Raw genomic sequence first — 21,844 nt, 5'->3', positions numbered from 1 at the left:
AATTTTTTGGTGAAGTAAATATTGATCTTGCATACTAGCATAAGGCTATATCTTGCATCTCTTCCACTCTTCGTGGTCAGACATGGCCTATTTTCTGTTTCCAATTGTGTTGAGTTTCATACTAATTTTGACCTGACCTTGGGAACAGAAAGTACAAATTGATAGCTATTGAGGTTACTTAGGTGACTGGGCTGAGCACCTTATCCTCCAGCTTGCACTTTTACCAAGTGTTTTATGAAAGCATATTATAGTCAGGATTTGAGGCACAAAGGAGTTGAGTTTTTCACAGGCACACTCCATGACTTGGGAAATGGAACCAAGCAACATCACCCTAGATTCCTGGCTCCCTGGCTTTAAGCACCAACTCAGCACACTTTTACAAATGTATTAGACCTCTGCCAACTGTAGAAGGTAGTCAGATGTTATTTGACACTGGTTCTTGCCAGAAAGTCACAGATTACCCCTCCACCTCCAAAAAACCCGTTTAAAAGTCTCCAGTTAAAGATCTTCTTCCATCCTGTATGTCCTCGTTTTTCAATCTATTTGGTTTTCAGTTTTCCTTTCCCACTTACTGTTCCTCCTCCAACTGCCCCAACAGATTTTGAGTAGATTTATGTCACTGATCCATTTTGCAGTCTTAATGTTCTAATTCAAAACCCATGTATTATTGTGTACACTATCTGCATGCCTGGAATGCTGTTCCAATAGAGTATCCTGGAAAATGACCAGTGAAGGTGACTGGCATTGCTTTTAAGTCTTTAGGAAAAAAAAAAAAGCAGACTATTTGGAAGCATTGTGAAAGCACGGGGCCATAAGGAGTAACTTTTCAGTTCCCATGATTGCTTGCTTACTAACACTTATTTTGACTTGCATATGTTTCTAACCTCACCATCCCTCATATCAATTTTAATAATATAATAGCCAGTTATTTAACCAGCGAAAGCCAGTTTATTTGGGAATGGCCAGAGGATTTGCAATTTGAGATGTGCAAACTGTGGCAGACCACAGGCAAATCCAGAGAACAAGGAAGGGGAACTTGCTTTTATAGGGGAAATGAGGGGAGGGGGAGTGTGTTAAAACCAAACAGTCCATTGGAGGCAGCTGGGAGTCCAAAGTATGGAGGTTGGCTGGGCTGTTGTGGTCTCTGATTGGCTGGGCTGTCACTGAGCAAAGAGTTTTCTTCTTCCCGCTGGATAGTAAAGTAGGCAACACTTTCCTGTCAGAGATGTAGGCCTCCATCTCTTCCCATTTGGAGTAATTAATGTTGCGTGGCAAGGGTGAGGGCTCTGCCTATAGGTCTGTCCAGACTCCAATTTTAGCTGAGGTTTCTTTAATTCCACACTCAGCTTGTCTATATTTAAATTGTGTAGGGCTTCCCTGGTGGCGCAGTGGTTGAGAGTCTGCCTGCCGTTGCAGGGGACACGGGTTCGTGCCCTGGTCTGGGAAGATCCCACATGCCGCGGAGCCTGTGCTCCGCAACGGGAGAGGCCACAACAGTGAGAGGCCCACGTACCGCAAAATAAATAAATAAATAAATTGTGTATAGGATTATTGCCCTTGGATCGAAGAGGTTGGAGTTTAAGTGATTCTGAAGCTCAGTTAAAAGATGCTATTTAAACTCGGTGACTATTATTTTGACACTGACAGTTCAGCACCCTCCCACACACTTTTTATTCTTTTGAACTGCCAGTTGCATGGAAGATAGCAGTGTAACTTCTTTGACTTTTTGTTAAACATTTCTGAAAATTCTGTTGGCATTCTGCTTGAGACAGGTCTTTGATAAGAACTATGATGCCTGTCACTAGTGGCATAGCACCTGCTCTGTGTTGTATGCTGTTGGTGATGAGTTTACATTGAAAAAGAACCTTTCCACCTGAAAGTTCCTGGAGTCCTAGATGAACCCACACAGTTCACTTTTGACACAGTGCTGGGATAGAGGGCAGCAGCATATACTTACCACTCTGGGTAGAAAGAACAAACTCTCTTGTCCTAAAACAGGCTCTGTTCTTAAGCTCCCAAATGATGACCCTGACCGAGGGCAGCCCTGTATTTTCAAGGTGACTTGTGATATACTTGTTATGAAATGTATTACGTAGTCTAAACTTTGATAAATTAAGTATGGGTAAAACTTTTGGACAAGTGCTCAATGAGTGTCTACTCTGTGTTCTAGGCATTTGTGAATTGATTTCACAAAGTACAATACTCGTGGTCCTGGTAGTAATCTAGAAAATGGGCCAAGTTTAAAGACCACTTTTATATTTATGCCCTTTTCAAATTCTTGTTACAAACCCAAGAGGAAAATTTTAGCTCATCCACAGTGGGAAAATTGAAGTAGAGAGAGGCTAGCTAACTAGCTTATGTTTCACCCAGCTAGTAAATGACAGAGCCTAAGTTTTCTGTTTATGTGCTTTTTCTACCATACTACAAATTCCTGTTACAGGTAATAACAGTTGTGTGTTTTAGAGCTTTACAAGAGCTCTATAATCTCAATAGTGCACTTGTACATTTTAGAGCTCTACAGTAATGCTGAACTCCAAGCAGTATAGATATTAATATCTTATTTTACAGAATAAGACGTTTGAGTCCCAGAGAAATACGCTGTCTTGCCTGATGGCACAAAACTATTAAGTGGTAGAACCGGGTGGGACTTAAACCCACTCCTGATCCTGCATCTTCTCTTTCCGCTCAGCATACTGGAGGCTCGTGATTTTAGTTCTCAGCAACATTTATTGAGCCCTTACCGTGTGTAGTATACTCTGCCAGATGCTATGAACCAATACTGAAAAAGTAGAATCGCATGGCACTGCTCCCCTTCATAATGTAATGGTGGAGTTAGGACAGTCGCACGAGAAAGATGCCTAACATTCAGTATAATTAAACTGTATAAGCAAAAGCAAACCAGTGCAGCATGGTGAAGTAAATATATCACCACCAATGGTGAACAGTTCGGAGTACTAGATGGGTAGTACCAAACAGCCTTTTAGAAGTTTTTTAATGCCCATTCCTGCTGGTTTTTCCTAGGACCAGGTACCAGCAGTCATTCTCAGACTCTCCAGCTGTACTTGCTGCTTCTCTATAATCTATAACCGTATTCAGTTCTCTCCTATTTTAAGAGGAAAGATCTTGGCAATTGCCCCCAATCCTGTACTCTCTCCTGTTCCTGCCTACCTTATCAGCCCATCTTCTTCCTCCCCTTCTCACCAAAACTTCTCAAAGTGTTGGCTGTACACTTCGCTCTCTGATCATCCCTTTTACTTTGCCGTCATGGCTTTGCTTCCTCTGCCTGTATCTTAAATATCAGTGTCCCAGAGAGTTCTAGTGCCCTATTATTCTCATTCATGATATTTCCTGATGAGGTCCAAATCTTTGCCGCTAGCTCACATTTCTCACCCAATTTCAGACTGTTCCCCTGAAACAGATGCCTCAGATTGAACATGTATAAAATAGAATTCATCAATTTCCTCCTTAAACCTAGATCTCTCCATAGTTTCTTTTTTCTTAGTTGTGTCACTAGTCACCTAGTCTCCTGTACTAGAAACCTGGGGGTCAGCCTTGACTCCACCTTCCCCTCAGCCCCTATAACTCCTGAAAAGCTTGCTTTCTAAGTTCATCTTAAATCTATTTGTACTACCACTGTACCACTTTGGGCCCTCATCATCTTTCCCCTGTATTTTTGCAGCATCTAACTCTTCTCCCTGCCTGTCTTATGTGTATGCAGTGCCTAGCTTAGTACCTTACAAATAATTGATTCTCAATAAATATTTCTTGTATGAGTAAATAAATAAATTTTGATGATTTCTTGGTTTCTTGTAGAATTTTAGGAAAGGAAGATGGATCAACCTAGTGGGAGGAGTTTTATGCAAGTATTATGTGAAAAATATAGTCCTGAAAACTTTCCTTACCGCCGTGGTCCTGGGATGGGAGTCCATGTCCCAGCCACACCTCAGGGCTCTCCTATGAAAGGTAAGAAAGATGGGGCCTAAAACATTTTTTTACTGGAGCTTACTTAGGACGTTAAACCAGAATATTGCCTTATTTGCAAATGATTCCCTTTATTTTGAATTATGAGTTGAATAGTCTTTCTCCCTTGCTATGATTTCAGTGTTTTTGAAAACCTGAAAGGATTTATTTTCCTGCAGGTTGGCCAAAAGGCATTCTAGTTGCACTCATAGGGTGAGAGCAATATTTGAGTGATAATATTTCAAGGAACTCGGAGGGTGCAGATAGTACAAGCCTGGCCTGTGCCCTCAGTGACCTTACAGCTTATTGGATTACAATGTATTCACATTTACAAAAATATATAATAACACAAGGTAGTTTATGTTGAGTCAAATGAACGGCACAGTGATTGGGAAAGACATTTAGAGAGTTAATTTATAGGATCAAGAAAGGGTTCAGAGCTGCGAGATTTGAACTAACCCTTCAAGAATGTAGAATTTGGTTAGAGAGGAGATAAAGACATTCTAGGAGGGGGATTATTATGTGAGCAAAGATCTACAACTAGAAACGTGCAAGGTGTGTTTTTGGTTTGCATTTTAGCTTGATGTTGTAATTAATTGTTATTGGAAGTAGTTCTTTGTAGTGATGGGAGATGAATATTGAACAGTGTTTTAGTTCCTGTGTCCAAAGGTTACTGAATGTTTATTATTTCTCAATGCAACTATCTTATCAATCCGTATAAACTGAAGCAGCAGAAAGAAGTGGACTTCTTACTTGCTCATTTTTTCAGGGTCCACTCCCATTCTGAGAAAATTGATTCTGTGGAAAGTACTAAGTTGAAAGTTCGTATTATTCGAGGCTTCCATTAATGAAATATACTTTTGTGAGCCTTGGCTTTGTACCAAATGGGAAAAGAGTGGTTGAATTCTCATATTTATCCTTTTTATTAGAGATAGGAAGAGTGATTTTATTGACATACTTTTGAACAAGCAATAGTTTGACTGAATTCATTGAATGGTTTAAGACTTTAAAACATTTTCTCTCATTATAATTATATATTTTTAAAAGTCTGATTTTCATAAGGGACAAATTCTACATGGATATGAAAGGGGAATGATTGATGGACAAGTATGGGAGAAAGATACAGCTTTTTAAATGGATCCACGTAAGCGAGGAAGATTCCTTGAGTGATATGAACTTGAAGAACAGAAGTGGTTTAGCAGATAGACTATTAATGGTTTGAGATAATTTCCAGAGGCAACAGAAAGTGAAAATACAAATCAGACAGAGAGAAAAGAGCTATCCAGAATGATACTTTTGAACTAAATTAAAAAAAGAAAGAATTGAGGCCAATAAGAACACAGTGGTGGCCCTGACATGAATCACATGGATCTAGTGTCACATGATAAGGTGACAGCATGGATGATGGTTCTGTTGTTGGCAGTTGAGATAAACAATGCTGCCAGGAGGTGAAACCTACAGGGCTTTTTGGGGGTACTGGTCTAGTTCTTCTGATCTCCTGGGCCATATTTGGCTGTCTCCCCTTAGAATTCAGTACCCTTGGATCCCAGCATATCTTATATTTTCAAGGTCCTTGTGTAATTTCACACAATTTGATCTTGATTCCTGGTGGCTGAATGTATGTAGACAAGAATTAGGCTGACGGAGAAAGTATTTTGTTTCTCCCATGATTCAGATCGCCTCAACCTCCCAAGTGTGCTGGTGTTGAACAGCTGTGGAATAACCTGTGCAGGGGATGAAAAAGAAATCGCTGCCTTCTGTGCTCACGTGTCAGAACTCGATCTTTCTGACAACAGACTCGAAGACTGGCACGAGGTAAAGTTTTTATACTGCTGCATTTCGGTGAACAACTCACTGTATCATTGTTTACGTTGATACGTATGCTGCGGAATCCTGGTTCTCGCTCGAGATTCTCCTCTGTATGTCTCAAGAGAAATAACTGACTGCTCCAACTGTCTCTATGGTGATTTTTCGATGCACCTTGTTATTGCTGATTTGTTTTTCATTAATGTGAAAAGCACTGAGGAACTTTATTCCAGGCATCAAGAGGTTAATGAGGCCGCAGAGGTTTAGATTGCTAACAGTGCATTAAATCCTCTACCGTTTCACTAGTTTACACATCCTGTGCCCATTCTCTGCTACTACTTCTATATTTATTACTATAAATTGACATAAAAATTACTGGAGCTCGAACCTAAGGCTATAAAAATATTTATTCTTGTTCCTGAAATTTATTCCAAATCTTTTAGAACTTTTCCTTATTTTAAGTCGCACTGGTAATTTGATACAACTGATGCCTTTGACCTCAGAGTAACTCTAAGCCAAGTTGCACAAATAAAAGTATTATGACATTCTCTCTTATTATTATATATAACATTACCTACCTGATTATAGCGTGACCTGATAGAAGCTACCCTTAAGAATAAGAGAAAAATAGTTCTTCCTACTTAATTTAGGTTCTTATTTCCTGTTTGGAGTATTGGAAAAGTGTCCTAATGGGTTTTCCTGACTCTGGTTTTACTCTGCCTCCTCTAAGCTAACCTTCTACAGTGCTACCAGACTGCTTTTAATAAATGAAGTGTGATTATGAAACTCCTGCTTCAAGTCCCTTCGCTGCTCTTCACCACCTACAAACTATGGTCTGAACTCTCTAAGTGTGACCCTCTATCATACGGCCCTTTGCTATTTCTAGAGTTTTATCTCCATCTTTAGCCATGTGCTTTTCTTGCAGCTCATGATAAATGTGGACATGAAAAGCTTCCTTGCTTTTATTCATTCTAAATCTACTGTTCTCTTTCTCCTCTGTCTACCAAGTTGCTTCCTATGTATCTTTCAAGACTTGGCCCAAGTTGCTGTTCCTCTCAAACTTTCCCTGACTCTCAGGCAGAATTAGATTATCCTAACACCTGTATCATGTTGCTATAAAGGGATTCATTACAATGTAGCACAATCATTTGCTTACTTGACAGTTTTTCTACTAGACCATGATCTTATCCAGGGTTTTGTTTTTTATCATCAGCCCTGGCATTCTAGGCGTTCAAATGTTTGCTGAATGCCTTAATGAATAAATGATTGTATCTTAAGGTTTGATCAGGCCCACTTGTTCTAACTTTTCCTGTGATCTTAAGACATTCACTTAATCCTTTATCATCCATAAGACAGGACTGTTGATAAAATTAATCATCGAGACACTTGGTAGATATTAAATATGATACAGATTCTAAGACAGCTTTCTTGTTTAAGAAAAATCTATCTATAACCCATTTTTCTTTAGCTTTTCTTATATTCGTCTATTTCATAGTCTTGTTTAATCTGGTATCTGTGCTACCAGTTATATTTCCTATTTTTATTGAGATGTTTACCAAAATTCTTTGAGATGCATGTCACTTGATTTCTAAGTCATGTGTTAATATATACAGATTTACTTGGCTGTTCCAAGGAGCAATCTCTATTTGTCCATGTAATTATTGATTGAGTTACTTATCCAAACAACTGTTATAGTTCACTGTTCAACAAATTACAATCTGTGCCTTCTGGGTCCTTTGAGATGCTGAATTGACATGCATGCTCTGTCCACATGCACGGATGCAAAGAGAGCGACCTTGTTCATCCTCCTTCTCTACAGTTCCCTCAGGAGTCCTGCTGAGCCTCTGGTGAGATTTCTGACCTGCATGGGTGACAATTCAGACCAGCTCTTACCCTGAGTCATTTCAGCTCCTATGTTCACAGGCTGATTCCCCTAAATTTATTTCTTTGGGAGTAAAAATTTCATAAAGGTGTTGTGCTTTGTGCTTTGACCTATACTTTGACCACATACATAAGCTTTTGCTAACTGGTAGAAACAGTTTAATAGTGATATAGTTGCTACCTCAGAAGAACAATGTCAACATGGATCAGAACACAAGAGTTTACACTAGGTGATTCAGCCTTTTCTCTGCTTAGACAAAGGTCTCCACTGAATATTTTCCAGCTCACATTGACAGATACAGCCAGAGGGTCACATGTTTATTTGTATTCTGTTGGTGCTCGGTTTGTATATTCCTGTAAGTGCCCTATAGTCTGATTTCAGGCAGTTTTCAAATGAATGTTTGTTGCTGCTGCCTTTCAGGTTTCCATTTATTTTTGTTTTCATCATTCCTTTATGTTTTGTCCTTAGCCTTAACTGTAGTTCGTCCCAATCTTCTAGAATATATATCAGAACACAGAGAGATGGGAGAAGTACCGACAACGAAAGAATATTGATTTTTAGGATTGATTAAACTCTTTGCCAAGCTGCAAAATGCCTCATAGGTCACAGTTTTGAGACATTACATTGCAACCCATTGCAACCCATGTATTTGATTACCCAGAAGATCATTTGTCCCTGGCCATTAACTAAGTTTATTTCAGCCAGTATTTGATATACCAACATGGAACAGAATAATCTAGTTGGTTCTTTTAGTGTTTTTGAATGATCACTAATGTTATGAGTATCTTCTTTGATAGTTTAAACTACTGGCTGCTTTATATTCAGAGACTAATATAAATATGAGCGAGAAGTGTAATGCTTTGGGGAGAGGCAAAGATTTGTCTCTGTCCATCTAAAACTGGGCATCTATGTATAAAAAAATGATGCATTTTTTAGCTTTTGATTTGAATTTTTTGGCTGAGTAGATTTTTGTCTGACTTTTCCCAAGGTACCTCTTTTTTCCTCCTTTCCTTATCAAAACCATTTTATAAAAGACATTACACTAAGCAGTTGAGAGGAGGGAGGAATTCACCATGGGTGAGATAGAGAATAGCTTGGGTATAAATTACAGATTGTTATCTTACTACCCTTTCCCCATTTTTCTTAAAACTTTAGTTTCTTCCATTTCAAAACTGAGAGTAGAGGGTCCTCTATTAAATCATAGAGTTTTGGAGATCTAAAAGGTGATCTAAGTTCATCTCCATGTTTCTGCACGTGAGTGTCCTGAACTCACTCCAGCTAGAAGCGTCTTTATTTTTAGAATTTAAAAAAGAGAAGTCAATATACTGCCCTAGACACTCACTGAATAATAATAGCCTTTACTATTAAGATATTTTCTACCATGAATAAATTTACCTGTGTAATGAATACAATATTTTCCAGAATATTATCATTAATTTAAGGTTACACAAAATCCTTTTTAATTTTAACGTGTTTTTTTTTTTTTTTTTTTCCGGTACGCGGGCCTCTCACTGCCGCGGCCTCCCCCGTTGCGGAGCACAGGCTCCGGACCTACAGGCTCAGCGGCCATGGCTCACGGGCCCAGCCGCTCCGCGGCATGTGGGATCCTCCCGGACCGGGGTACGAACCTGCGTCCCCTGCATCGGCAGGCAGACTGTCAGCCACAGCGCCACCAGGGAAGCCCTAATTTTAACCTTTTAAAGAAAATATTTACTTCTAACATATATTATTTTTCCTGCTTGGATTATTAAACTATAGTCCAATTTTATCTTGTTTAGGATATTCTAGGGCTGCTGAGTCATTGTTTTAAATCTTTATTCTCATTGGACAGTAGCGCAGATGCAGACTATGAAGAAGATCACATCATGTATCTGCCAGCTTTGGGAATTCTTTCAGAAATTGCTTCAAAGACTCTGATAGTCTCCACTTTGGGGGGTGTTTTCTTCTTTATTACAAAAATAAAATATGAAGGGTTGTGGTTAGCAAAGGTTTATGTGTTATTTACTTAACTAGGGTTGTACCTATAATTAGCAGTTATTCTCCATGCTGTAGTTGGAGCACAGTTCCTTTTCATCTTTTTTTTTGCCCTTAAAAGAGGTGAAGCATAGCTAGTCATCATCTTATGTATGAAAGGCCTTCATATATTGGTATCCAGGTGGTAGACTGCGGTGAAGGATTGGTCCTTGTGTGGACTGTTTAGCTGTGTCGTGGCCACACACTAAACTCCAAATCCTAGCCATATATCACACAAATGCTTGTTACCATTTGGTCACAGAAGAGACCAAACAGGAAAATATATGCTGACTGGTATGAATCTTTTACATTTTAAACTGAAGCCTAGTATATTTTCCTCTGAAAGATAGTTTAGTTATTCATTTATAAGATGAAAATAAATACGGTACTACTTCAGACGCTGTGTTAGAATAGATGAACTGGTGTGTGTGAAGACCATTCCCTCTTACATACTTCTCCGAACCTTCTTGGAATTAATTTACTTCCCACTGATTTTAGAGCTCCTAAACTGTACAGTACATAGTACACAGACCTAATGTAAAGTGCAGACTGCCTTTTCTTTCTCCCCATAGTCCTCGACACTGGATACATTTTTGTCATTACCTATGGGGCTCTGAAAACAAACAGGTATCCAGGTCCCAGCCATGAAGCTCGTCCCACCTGTGAAGCTTCTGATTCAGTAGTTTATGGTGGCTCCTGGGAATCAGTATATTTTTAAAATTCTCATAATTATTTTAAATATGACATATTTAAATAAATGTGATATGACATATAATCAGGGTTGAGATACTGGTTCATACTGTACATATCCTATTAGTCATAGTTACATTTATTAAATGGTTTTGTGCCATTAATTTAATCAACAAACATTAAGTGCCCACTTTGCAGTAGTGAACCAGGTAAGTACTATCCCTGCTTTTACATTCTCTTGGGCAGTAGGTATGGAAACAAGTTTCTAAAATATGTACCAATCACTGTTAAGTGCTTTACACATGTATCTCATCTAATCCTACCAACAATACTGTAAAATAGATGGGAACTGTTTTCTCTAGTTTACAAATAAGGAAACTGAGATTTGGAAAGGCTAAGTAACTAGTCAAACCACACAGCTAGGAAGTGTTAGAACCTGGTTTGAGTCCAGGTTTTCTGATTCTAAAACCAATCCTAACTATTCTGTTCTACTCCTTTTCTCATAACTTTCAGTTACCATGTTGCCTGGCTGATTGATGCTTAATACATTTACTGGGCTTCTAGTGTTTATATCATACTTGTTTAAGCTAGTTCTTCATTTTTTCTGGTTATATTTATGATTTACTTGTTGTGGTTTATTGGAAAGAACAATGGCTCTGATTTTTAAATCCTAGGTTTGGCTTTTGTGACTCTGAAATCTTACTCAAATTATTTAACGTCTCCGAGCCTCAGTTTCCTCATTTATTAAAATAAAAGAATATTAGTTATCTTGCAAGTTGTTTTGAGAATTTAGTGAAATAAGTTATATTTTAAAAACCTAGTACAATGCAGAGCAAATAGTTAAGGTCAGTAATCAGTAAAGCTCATTTCCTTTTCTTTTTTTCTGTCTACCAAGTTGCTAGCTAAATCATTAAATTGATGATCATGTTTTCTCTTTTGTAATATAGTTATGGATGCTTTTTACTTCTGAGTAAATATATTTTAAAGTTTGGTGCATCTTTGAACCAAGCCAAAACTGTTTTCTAAGTGATTGTGACTATGTGATCAATTTTGAATACCTGAATTGTTACCATGTAGTCTTTAATAAACCTTTAATTAGCCTTAGTATTCTACTGAGGATGGAAGGAAGGAGATATTCAAAGAGAATTACTGTACATGACCCAATCCCAGCTCTTTAAAACTTGTAGCCTAAAATGTCATCTGAATGATCTTTTCTCCAAAATATCATGTAGTGATATCGAAGAGAATATTATACAGAGTAGAATCAAAAACTTTGCCAAAGGTAACATGGAAAATTTTTCTTTTCTACCATTAATTTTCAGTTATGCTACTATTTCATAGAAGGAGATTAAATTATTTACCATGATTTGTCACAATTATTTATGCCTCTCTGCGGGTACTATCACTAAATAGGACTCCATAATGCAAATGGCCCTTTGCCTGGAGACCCACTCACTTAGGTTTTCTTGAGTATGATTGTTGTTTAAAAGCTCTGATTACTGCCTGATATGCTTTTCCTTTTTTTCTCCACAGGTCAGTAAAATTGTGTCAAATGTTCCCCAGTTGGAGTTTCTAAACCTGAGTTCCAACCCTCTGAATTTATCGGTTTTAGAAAGAACGTGTGCCGGGTCCTTCTCCGGGGTTCGAAAACTTGTTCTCAACAACAGCAAAGCTTCTTGGGAGACAGTCCACACGATACTGCAGGAGTTACCAGAGTAAGCCCAGAGAGCATGATGGAGAGGGAGCCATGTTGCCGTCTGTGTTAGTACATAGAGTTACTGCTGGTCTCCCATCTCAGAAATACTAGAACTGCAGATTGAATGGAGAATGAGGTTAGAAAAATGAAGTAATTAAATGAGGCTGTGAGGGTAATCTAGTAACATTTTCATTGGAATACTTGTTCAGTGTTGGGTAGCACCAAGACATGGGATATGTCATCCTTTGGCGAGAAGATATCCCTGAGAAGCACTTATCGTTTCGAGATCAACCCAGCCTTTTTCCATTTTAATCTTCTGATTACCTGATTCCAGAATTTTGCCTTAGCACTTTTCTTTGGGAGGGAAAAAAAATCATAGTGTCTCTAAAATATATTAACACTCAGATGATTAAGTGCCTAGCTTGCATGATGGGAAAATGGACCTAGTATTCCTTTCAATAATTCAAGCAGGAAATTATACTTTTGTCAGCTTAGAAATGCTCTGTTCTGTTTTGTTTGTATCTCTCTTTGCATATGCACATAAATATTAAAAGGAAGTAGTTTAAAGAAATATATGAAGCTGTAGTCTCCTTGACTGTCTAAATATGGAAACTATGAAAGCCTTTCAGAATCTGGTCTCAACTTACTCATTCCATCTTAGTTTCTCACTCTCCCTCTAATGAGATTGGTTTTCTCACTGCATGCAACATCTAGCATGGCATGGAATGAGCTTTTAAATCCCATTTCCACTTACTATCCTTATGACCTTTGATAAACTTTTGTCTATAAAATGAACATAATTGTCTATAAAATTGCAGAAGTAGAAGTATAGTCTATAAAGCACCTGCACAGGACCTGACACAGGGTAGGAATTCAATAAATGATAGTTATTATTTCTTTTTCTAAATACTTGTTCATGTTGTTTCTAGAATTTCCTTCTGTGTCCTCTCAATTTACCCAAGTCTACCCCTCCTTCAAGGCCATGCATCCTTTCCTGACTATTCCAACCACAACTTCAATCCTATTCCTATATAAAGTACTGTTGTACTCACGGTTAGTGCTGCTTCATTTAGCACTTATTTACTTAAGCACAAAATTAATTTAGTACTGGGTTATATCATTCTCTGCTGTTTTATGTATTTTAGGTTTTGTCTTCCCAGCTGTATTTTAACCTTCAGAAAGACATCTTTATAATTTTCTCTACAACACCTAGCAGAGTCTCATACATAGTAGGCGCTTATTTATTGAATGACTGAAAATAGCTGCAGAGTAGAAACTTAACTGCTTTAAACAATGAAATATTTCCTTTTTTCTCTGCAGTTTGGAAGAGCTCTTCCTGTGCCTTAATGACTATGAAACAGTGTCTTGTCCTTCTATTTGCTGTCCTTCTCTTAAGCTACTACATATAACAGACAATAACCTCCAAGACTGGACTGAAATACGCAAGTTAGGAGTTATGTTTCCTTCACTGGATACCCTCGTCCTGGCCAACAACCATGTGAATGCTATTGAGGAGCCTGATGATTCATTGGCTAGGTTGTTTCCTAATCTGCGATCCATCAGCCTCCACAAGGCAGGTGAGGAACAGGCTTGTTCTCATTCTACATGCAGATTGATCTGAACTTACGCATGAAATACAGTGGAAGTGTATTTCTGTCAGTCACAGCTCTGCCTTCTTACAGGATGAATTTCAAGAGTGACATGCAGATGCCTATATTTTTTTAATTAATTAATTTATCTAATTTATTTATTTTTGGCTGTGTTGGGTCTTCGTTGCTGCGCACGGGCTTTCTCTGGTTGCGGCGAGCGGGGGCTACTCTTCACTGCGGTGCGCTGGCTCTTCTCATTGTGGTGGCTTCTCTTGTTGCGGAGCTCAAGCTCTAGGCGTATGGGCTTCCGTAGCTGTGGCTCGCAGGCTCAGTAGTTGTGGCTTGCGGGCTCTAGAGCACAGGCTCAGTAGTTGTGGCGCACGGGCTTAGTTGCTCCGCGGCATGTGGGATCTTCCCGGACCAGGGCTCGAACCCGTGTCCCCTGCACTGGCAGGCGGATTCTTGACCACTGTGCCACCAGGGAAGCCTGCAGATGCCTAATGATTAGCTAAATTTAAGGCATTCATTTCCATAAATGCTCTGATAAATATCAGTATTTATCAAATATTTGTTTGGCATAGCATTATATTAGCTATTATTTTGTATATTAAAGGGGTCATGCTATGAAAGGAGTGAAATGAAATTGATGAATTGGATAGTAAAAGGCAGGGTAAAAAGAGTACAGAGAATTACAAACTAAACTTTTGTCTTGATTTAGGTTGAGGAATCCCAACCTGCTATGGCTTTCAAATTCTCACATTCCTTTTCTAGTGTTTACATATAATTGATTACCAGTTTGTTGCCATCTGATTCTGTATATCACAGGAATGAATATTTTAGCCTATTTTTAAAAATTAATAAGCCTTATTTATTTATTTTTTTTTTTGCGGTATGCGGGCCTCTCACTGTTGGGGCCTCTCCCGTTGCAGAGCACAGGCTCCGGATGCGCAGGCTCAGCGGCCATAGCTCGTGGGCCTAGCCGCTCCGCGGCATGTGGGATCTTCCCGGACCGGGGCACGAACCCATGTCCCCTGCATCGGCAGGCGGGCTCTCAACCACTGCGCCACCAGGGAAGCCCCAATAAGCCTTATTTTTTAGAGTCTTTATATTCACAGCAAAACTGAGCAGAGAGTACACAGAGCTCCCGTATACTCCCTGCCATACATGGGAACAGCCTCCCCCGCTATCAACATCCCAGCACCTAAGTGACACTTTTCAGTTTACCTGCATTAACACGTCATCATCCAAAGGCCATCGTTTACATCAGGGCTCACTCTTGGTGTTGTACATTCTGTGGGTTTGGACAAATCTGTAATGACACACATTGTAGTATTGTACATAATACATAGCTTACTGCCCAAACCATCTTCTGTGCCTATTCATCCCTCCCTTCCCCCTAATCCCTGGCGACCGCTTATCTTTCTGCTGTCTCCATAGTTTTGCCTCTTCCAGAATGTCATATAGTTGGAATCATACTGGTTTCTTTCACTTACTATTACATATTTAAATTTCCTCCATGCCTTTTCATGGCTTAATAGAATGCTCCTGTTTTTAGCACTAAATAATATTCCATTGTCTGGATGTACCACAGTTTATTTATCCACTCACAAACTGAAGGGCATCACGATTGCTTCCAAGTTTTGGTTTAATTAATAAAGCTGCTGTAAACCTCCATGTGCAGGTTTTTGTGTGGACGTAAGTTTTCAGTTCATCTGGGTGAATAACAAAGAGTGCAGTTGCTAGATCATATGATAAGAGTACGTGTAGTTTTGAAATAAGCCACCGAACTCTTTTCCAAAGTGGCTGTGTCATTTTGCATTGCACCAGCAATGGATGAGACTTCCTGTTGCTCCACATCCTTTTTTTTTTTTTTTTTTTCAGTTTCAACATTTATTAGCATCTTGCTTCCTGTATTTATCCCCCATACTGTTTTGCCTTTGGAGGGAATATTTTAAAAGCAAATTTCAGCAATCATGTAATTTCAGCCTTAAAATCTTCAGTATGTATCTTTAACAGATAAAACATACTCTCTTAATCTACAGCAACCCTCTTACCTGCACCTGATTTTTTTCTATTGTTCCTTTCTACATTTATGTTGCCCCATATCCTTGACAGCATTTGGTGCTGTGAGTGTTTTGGCCTTTGGCCATTCCAATATGTGTATAGTGGTATTTCATTGTTGTTTTAATTTGCATTTTCCTGATGGCATATGATGTGGAACATCTTCTCATATGCTTTACTTGCCATCTGTATATCTTCTTTGGCAAGGTGTCTGTTCAGGTTTTCCACCCATTTTTTAATCGGATTGTTCATTTTCTTGTTGTTGAGTTTTAAGGGTTCTTTGTATATTTTATCAGTATGCCTTTAGCAAATGCATTCTCCCAGTGTATGGATTTTCCTCTCATTCTCTTGGTATTGTCTTTCAGCCTATTTTTAAAACAACTACATAAGTAAAAATAATTCTGACCTATAACTGAAAAAACATAAACGGTTTATTCCACCACGGAGATTACAAGGGCGGGAATTAAGTCTTAAAAACAAGTGATTTGCATAAGGAAGCTGTTTATTTCACAACTTGACATCCCTTGAGCTAACTCTATTCTTCCTCCTAGATGGCAATGCCATTCTGAAGGGAAGAGGACAGTGACCTGGGATAATTTTTGCACCAGGGTCCTCACAAACTGCTCCACTGCCTTTACCCTTGCTGAAGGTTGATAGAAATAGGAAGGGACTGCGTTGTTTTCTGCAATGGATTTAATGTGTTGTACAACTGACCAGCCTCCTCATTACAGGGATACTTTTCCTACCAGTGCCAAGGATGATACATTTGTTCACAGCTCTAGGAAGAGTTTCCTTTTAGGTCTGAACAATCTTAATTTGTTTCATGTTTTCCTACCCAAGGGTTCAGTTTTTTTGTTTTTGATTTTGTTTGTTTGTTCTAAATTTTGAACCTGTTTTCCCTGTCCCCACAATGAGGACAGTTGAAAGATGATATTTAGTTTCGGGTTCTATTGACCTTGCCCATTTTAGTGTTTGTTAGGTAGCAATTTACGCTGGCAGTGTCCACTCTGATCAACAGTTATGTTCTCTGAGTCTCTGTCTGATGAAAGAGTTGATCACATCACTTTTTCAATTATGTAATCATGGCATCCATCCTGCTTATTAAACCACCAGTGACCCCCTTTACCAGCCATTTGGGTGGAGAATCAGTAGATGAGTGGATGTTGGAGAATAAAGGGCGTCCTTTGAGCACTGGGATCACAGGGTTAAGAGAGGTTGCAGGGAAGTTTTTATGGTGTTTTATTCCATTCTTTCCTTGGATAAAGAAAAATTTCAGGATCTCTAACTAGTTTATGATCATTATAACATTTCAGAACCTATTAATGGAAATAAATTTTTTTGCTATGTTTATCTTCTCATTTGTGTGCTTTTCTGGATTTACTTAAACAATATATTTCTCAAATTAGGTTTGCGGTCCTGGGAAGACATTGACAAACTAAACTCATTCCCTAAACTTGAAGAAGTGAGGTTGTTAGGAATTCCTCTTCTTCAGCCATATACCACCGAGGAGCGAAGGAAATTGGTAATAGCCAGGTCTGTTGTACTGATTCTTCTGCTTTCTTTTCTCGGGGCTTTGTTGTTTCATTAAAGGGATAATGCACTGTTTGGGGGTGAGGGGAGTGCACTGTGTGTTTATCCATCTCTAGAACAGGCTGCTTAAAGAAGCTGCTTCTGTAGCTCCACGTCCTAGAGGAAAAGGAAGACAATATGATGAGAAAAATGAAATATAATTGATCTGCCAAGACCACTGAAAAATTCCCTCACAAATCTATTCTATTTTTATACTTTATTTGAAATCCTGTTTTGGGTCATGAAGAAAAAGTAGGTATAATAGGGAATCAACTCTATTTTAGTTACCCTTATTTTCTGTGTTAACATAGAAGTCATTTAAAGTGTAAATACCTGAAAATTGGGCTGTTTCATTAGTGTAAAACCGAGAGTAGCATCTGTGTTTTCTTCTTCATGTAGATTGACTTAAATGTGACCACCATGCTGTTACCTTCTTCCTCTGACTCCTCTGCCTTTCGTGTCTCAGCCTCTGCCTCCCCCAGACTACTGAAATGTCCCATGAGGGTTTATTTTTGTATGTGCCTTTAGCAGCAGTAAGGCTTGACTAAGATTAAAGGGCCACGGAGTTTTGATTTGTTCTCTTGTGTACTACACATAGTAGTTTTGACAGGGGAACAGTAGGCTTTAAGGTTCCCTAAAGAAGAGTGGTTCTATAAACCACTTTGATCTTTCTGACCAACTAATACCTACCAGATCTTTACTGCGTTCCAGTTGTTGACATACACAGTAATATCCCACTGAAGAAATAAATTTCAGCATACTTTTCTTCTACGAAGAGTAAGTCTTGCAGGCCTTGTAGTTTATTTTCTTTACACAGTTCTTTTGTAAATATAATAAATGAATTCCTGAACTATATGACCAACCTGTACTGACTGCTTTGTAGACCTGTGCTGTCCAGTATGGTACCATCAGCCATGGGGGACTTTTGAGCACTGGAAATCATGGCTAGTCTGAATTGAAATGTGCCATAAGTGAAAAAGACACACTGGATTTCAAACACTTTATATAAAAAAAACAACATTTAAGTATTAAGAACATTTAAGTATCTTAGTTATTTTTTTAGTATTGATTATAGATTGAAATGATTGTATCCTGGATATATTGGGTTAAATATAATATACTATTAAAATTAATCTTATCTGTTTTATTTTTACTTTTGAAAATATGGCTACTAGAGAATTTAAAATTACGTGTGTGGCTTGCACGATACTTAAGTTGGGCCGTGCTGCCTAGGATCTTATTTTGAAAGGTGAGGTATGGTTATAAAAGGTCAGGTGTCACATCAAAAATGAAACTTTAGATATTTTTGGTCCTTTTATTTTATACCACATTAGTTCATGCTGGTAGTTGTACACAAGCAGAGCTACATCAAATGAGTCCTTTCAAGATAATAAGACTGGGCCTCAAACCAATAATTTTATTTCTAAGTCTCAATATTTTTATTATGTCTCTTTTGCTTTTTATTTATAGATTGCCATCGGTTTCCAAACTTAATGGCAGTGTTGTCACTGATGGTGAGCGAGAAGATTCTGAGAGATTTTTTATTCGTTACTTTGTGGATGTTCCACAGGAAGAAGTGCCATTCAGGTAAAAATCCCCTATCAGCTTAGCAACACGTGAGCAAGTATTGAGGCAACCTAAGAACTATTGATTTAGAGCAAAATCTAATAATTTGTTGTTGGACTCTCTTAGAGAACTTTGGTGATAGGTTAAAAAATAAAGGAAGAAACGCAAAAAGCAAACCTGCTTTATCTCATTTTCCACAGTGTATTTCTTCTAGCCTTGCACTTGTATTAAGAATGGTTGGGTAAGTACTATTTGACTACTTCTAGTAGTTCCCACTCCATGTTCCTTATCATCAATTCCTTTTTGATCCTCTTCTCCAGGAGCACATTTTCACCCATCCCCAAAACTGGTTTCTTCTTTCACATTGCATCCGCTTTTAAGATATACTATGTTCTGCAGTTTGGAAGATTTGACAAATGTGCCTGAGGTTTAGAGAATATGAGAAAGGGACTAGAAAATAGACTCCTGAGGAAATATTAAAGGAATTAGGATGGTTGAGTAGGAAGCGAAATGCTGAGGCCTAAATTAGTACCTTTAAGTATATGAAAAGTAAATATGTATTGTTTGGTGAGAAACTACCTTTTATATTCTGTAAATGTAAAAGGAAATGTAGCAGGTACGATATACGTAAACATAAGGGAAAAAAAAACCCCAAACAGGTTTCTGGGTGTTGGAAACTAGAATCAGTTACCCCCAAATTTATATTCTTTTCTTAATGACTTTAAGAATAATACGAAATCCCATTCGGCAGGAGGAATTTCAAACCAACAAGATGCAAGTTAGGACTAAATGTGAGTCAAATCACACTCTGGTTATAAATTTATTTTGTCCTTCTGGTTACAGATTTCTGTGACTCTAATTCATTCTTACTGAACATTATTTTTTCCCAAAGTTCTCTATTATTTACAGACTTTAAGGGGGTCACCATTCTATAAGGCTCAACCAGTGCTGTGTAAAACTATCTGTGCTATTATCAGTTGAATTTTAAAGCTTAAGCATTTAAAAAATATTAGACAAATTAAGTAAGGATTTTGAAGCTAACCTTTTAAAATTAGCTAAGAACATCTGGGTAGGGAGAGATATGACTGCCTTTTTAACACAACCCAGAAATGTTAGGTTAAACCACATGAAAATTTTTTGGGGTTAAAAAAAAATGGTCTGATAACTATATTTTTCATTTAATTCAATCTAACATATTAATAGAAGAAGTAAATATTCTGGCTTTGAGCATATGTCTGTCATTATAGTTTATTTATCTTCCAGTCTGCTACAGGAAGTAGTATATACATAGGCAGTAAATTGTTTCTGTCCCTGATGGCATAATTATCCTAAAGCGCATTTATGCCTCTGTAGTAGTCAGTGTGCTTGAATGCATGTTATAGAAATCATCTTTAATCAGGGGAGGACTTTACTGGAGAGATATTGAGAAACTAAAAGAATTGCTAGGTGGGCTAGAGAACCTGGTTTAGACAGGAACCAAGGGAGGCAAGGATAGCCAAGGTTTCAACTTACAGTCTTCTTTATATATTTCTGTTGGTACTGCAATGCTGGACTTAACCACTGAACACTTGCCGCCGTGTCATGGATTTTTGATTTTCCCATAAGTGCTGAATATAATCTTTCGCTGACGTTTGCTTCATTCCCTAAGTGTCAAAACTATGCATCTGACCAATTGATTGGGTATGTTTAAGGCATTTGCCCACACTCTGTCTCCCAAGAGATAGGGAAGACAGATTATCTTCTCCACTTTGGCTTCTGCAATGAGAGGTAGAATCTTGCTTCCCCTGATCTTGGGACTTCCCCTCAAATAGGAACAACTCAGCAAAAAGAATGTCTACTATAGTCTGACACTTTTGACTTTCCCCATAGTTATATATTAAAAATTGTTCTTACCTATCCTAATAAATTCCTTGTATAAATGAAAACACATTTCTCTCTCCCTGAAATGAGATAACCTGTTCTAATCCTACATAGACTGTGGGCAATTAGCTACCGCCAAAGATTTATACAGTCAAGGTATTTTACTTACCACTCTGGCCTCGCTGCCTATTTATGTAATTATGCCTCCTTTCTCACTCACTACTAGTTAGAAGCCACTGCTTGGTCTCTTCCTTCCTTCTTTAAAAAAAAAATTTTTTTTTATTCTTATTCGTTATCCATTTTATACACATCAGTGTATACATGTCAATCCCAATCTCCCAATTCATCCCACCGTCACCCACACCCCCTGCCACTTTCCCCCCTTGGTGTCCATACGTTTGTTCTCTACATCTGTGTCTCAATTTCGCCCTGCAAACCAGTTCATCTGTACCATTTTTCTATGTTCCACATATATGTGTTAATATACGGTATTTGTTTTTCTCTTTCTGACTTGCTTCACTCTGTATGACAGTCTCTAGATCCATCCACATCTCTACAAATGACCCAATTTCGTTCCTTTTTATGCCTGAGTAATATTCCATTGTATATATGTACCACATCTTCTTTGTCCATTCGTCTGTCAATGGGCAGTTAGGTTGCTTCCATGACCTGGCTATTGTAAATAGTGCTGCAGTGAACATTGGGCTGCATGTGTCTTTTTGAATTATGGTTTTCTCTGGGTATATGCCCAGTAGTGGGATTGCTAGGTCATATGGTACCTCCATTTTTAGTTTTTTAAGGAACCTCCATACTGTTCTCCATAGTGGCTGTATCAATTTACATTCCCACCAACAGTGCAAGAGGGTTCCCTTTTCTCCACACCCTCTCCAGCATTTGTTGTTTGTAGCTTTTCTGATGATGCCCATTCTAACTGGTGTGAGTTTTGATTTGCATCTCTAATAATTAGTGATGTTGAGCAGCTTTTCACGTGCTTCTTGGCCATCTGTATGTCTTCTTTAGAGAAATGTCTATTTAGGTCTTCTCCCCATTTTTGGATTGGGTTGTTTGTTTTTTTAATATTGAGCTACACGAGCTGCTTATATATTTTGGAGATTAATCCTTTGTCCATTGATTCATTTGCAAATATTTTCT

The 21,844-nt window shown here is 38.3% G+C and overlaps 1 protein-coding gene across 1 annotated transcript in view; it reads left to right on the top strand.

Moving 5' to 3' along the window:
* Positions 1–21,844, top strand: part of TBCEL (tubulin folding cofactor E like) — an 80,281-nt gene that overhangs the window by 17,730 nt on the left and 40,707 nt on the right. The window contains exons 2-7 of the mRNA XM_065881260.1: positions 3,814–3,963; positions 5,636–5,775; positions 11,885–12,066; positions 13,368–13,624; positions 17,104–17,230; positions 18,737–18,853. Coding sequence (XP_065737332.1) covers positions 3,831–3,963; positions 5,636–5,775; positions 11,885–12,066; positions 13,368–13,624; positions 17,104–17,230; positions 18,737–18,853 — 956 coding nt within the window. The 5' untranslated portion in view covers positions 3,814–3,830. The remainder of the gene's footprint in view (positions 1–3,813; positions 3,964–5,635; positions 5,776–11,884; positions 12,067–13,367; positions 13,625–17,103; positions 17,231–18,736; positions 18,854–21,844) is intronic.

The sequence above is a fragment of the Phocoena phocoena genome, chromosome 8, assembly GCF_963924675.1.
Source record: "Phocoena phocoena chromosome 8, mPhoPho1.1, whole genome shotgun sequence".
NCBI lineage: Eukaryota > Metazoa > Chordata > Mammalia > Artiodactyla > Phocoenidae > Phocoena > Phocoena phocoena.
This window is presented reverse-complemented; position numbering and strand designations above follow the sequence as displayed.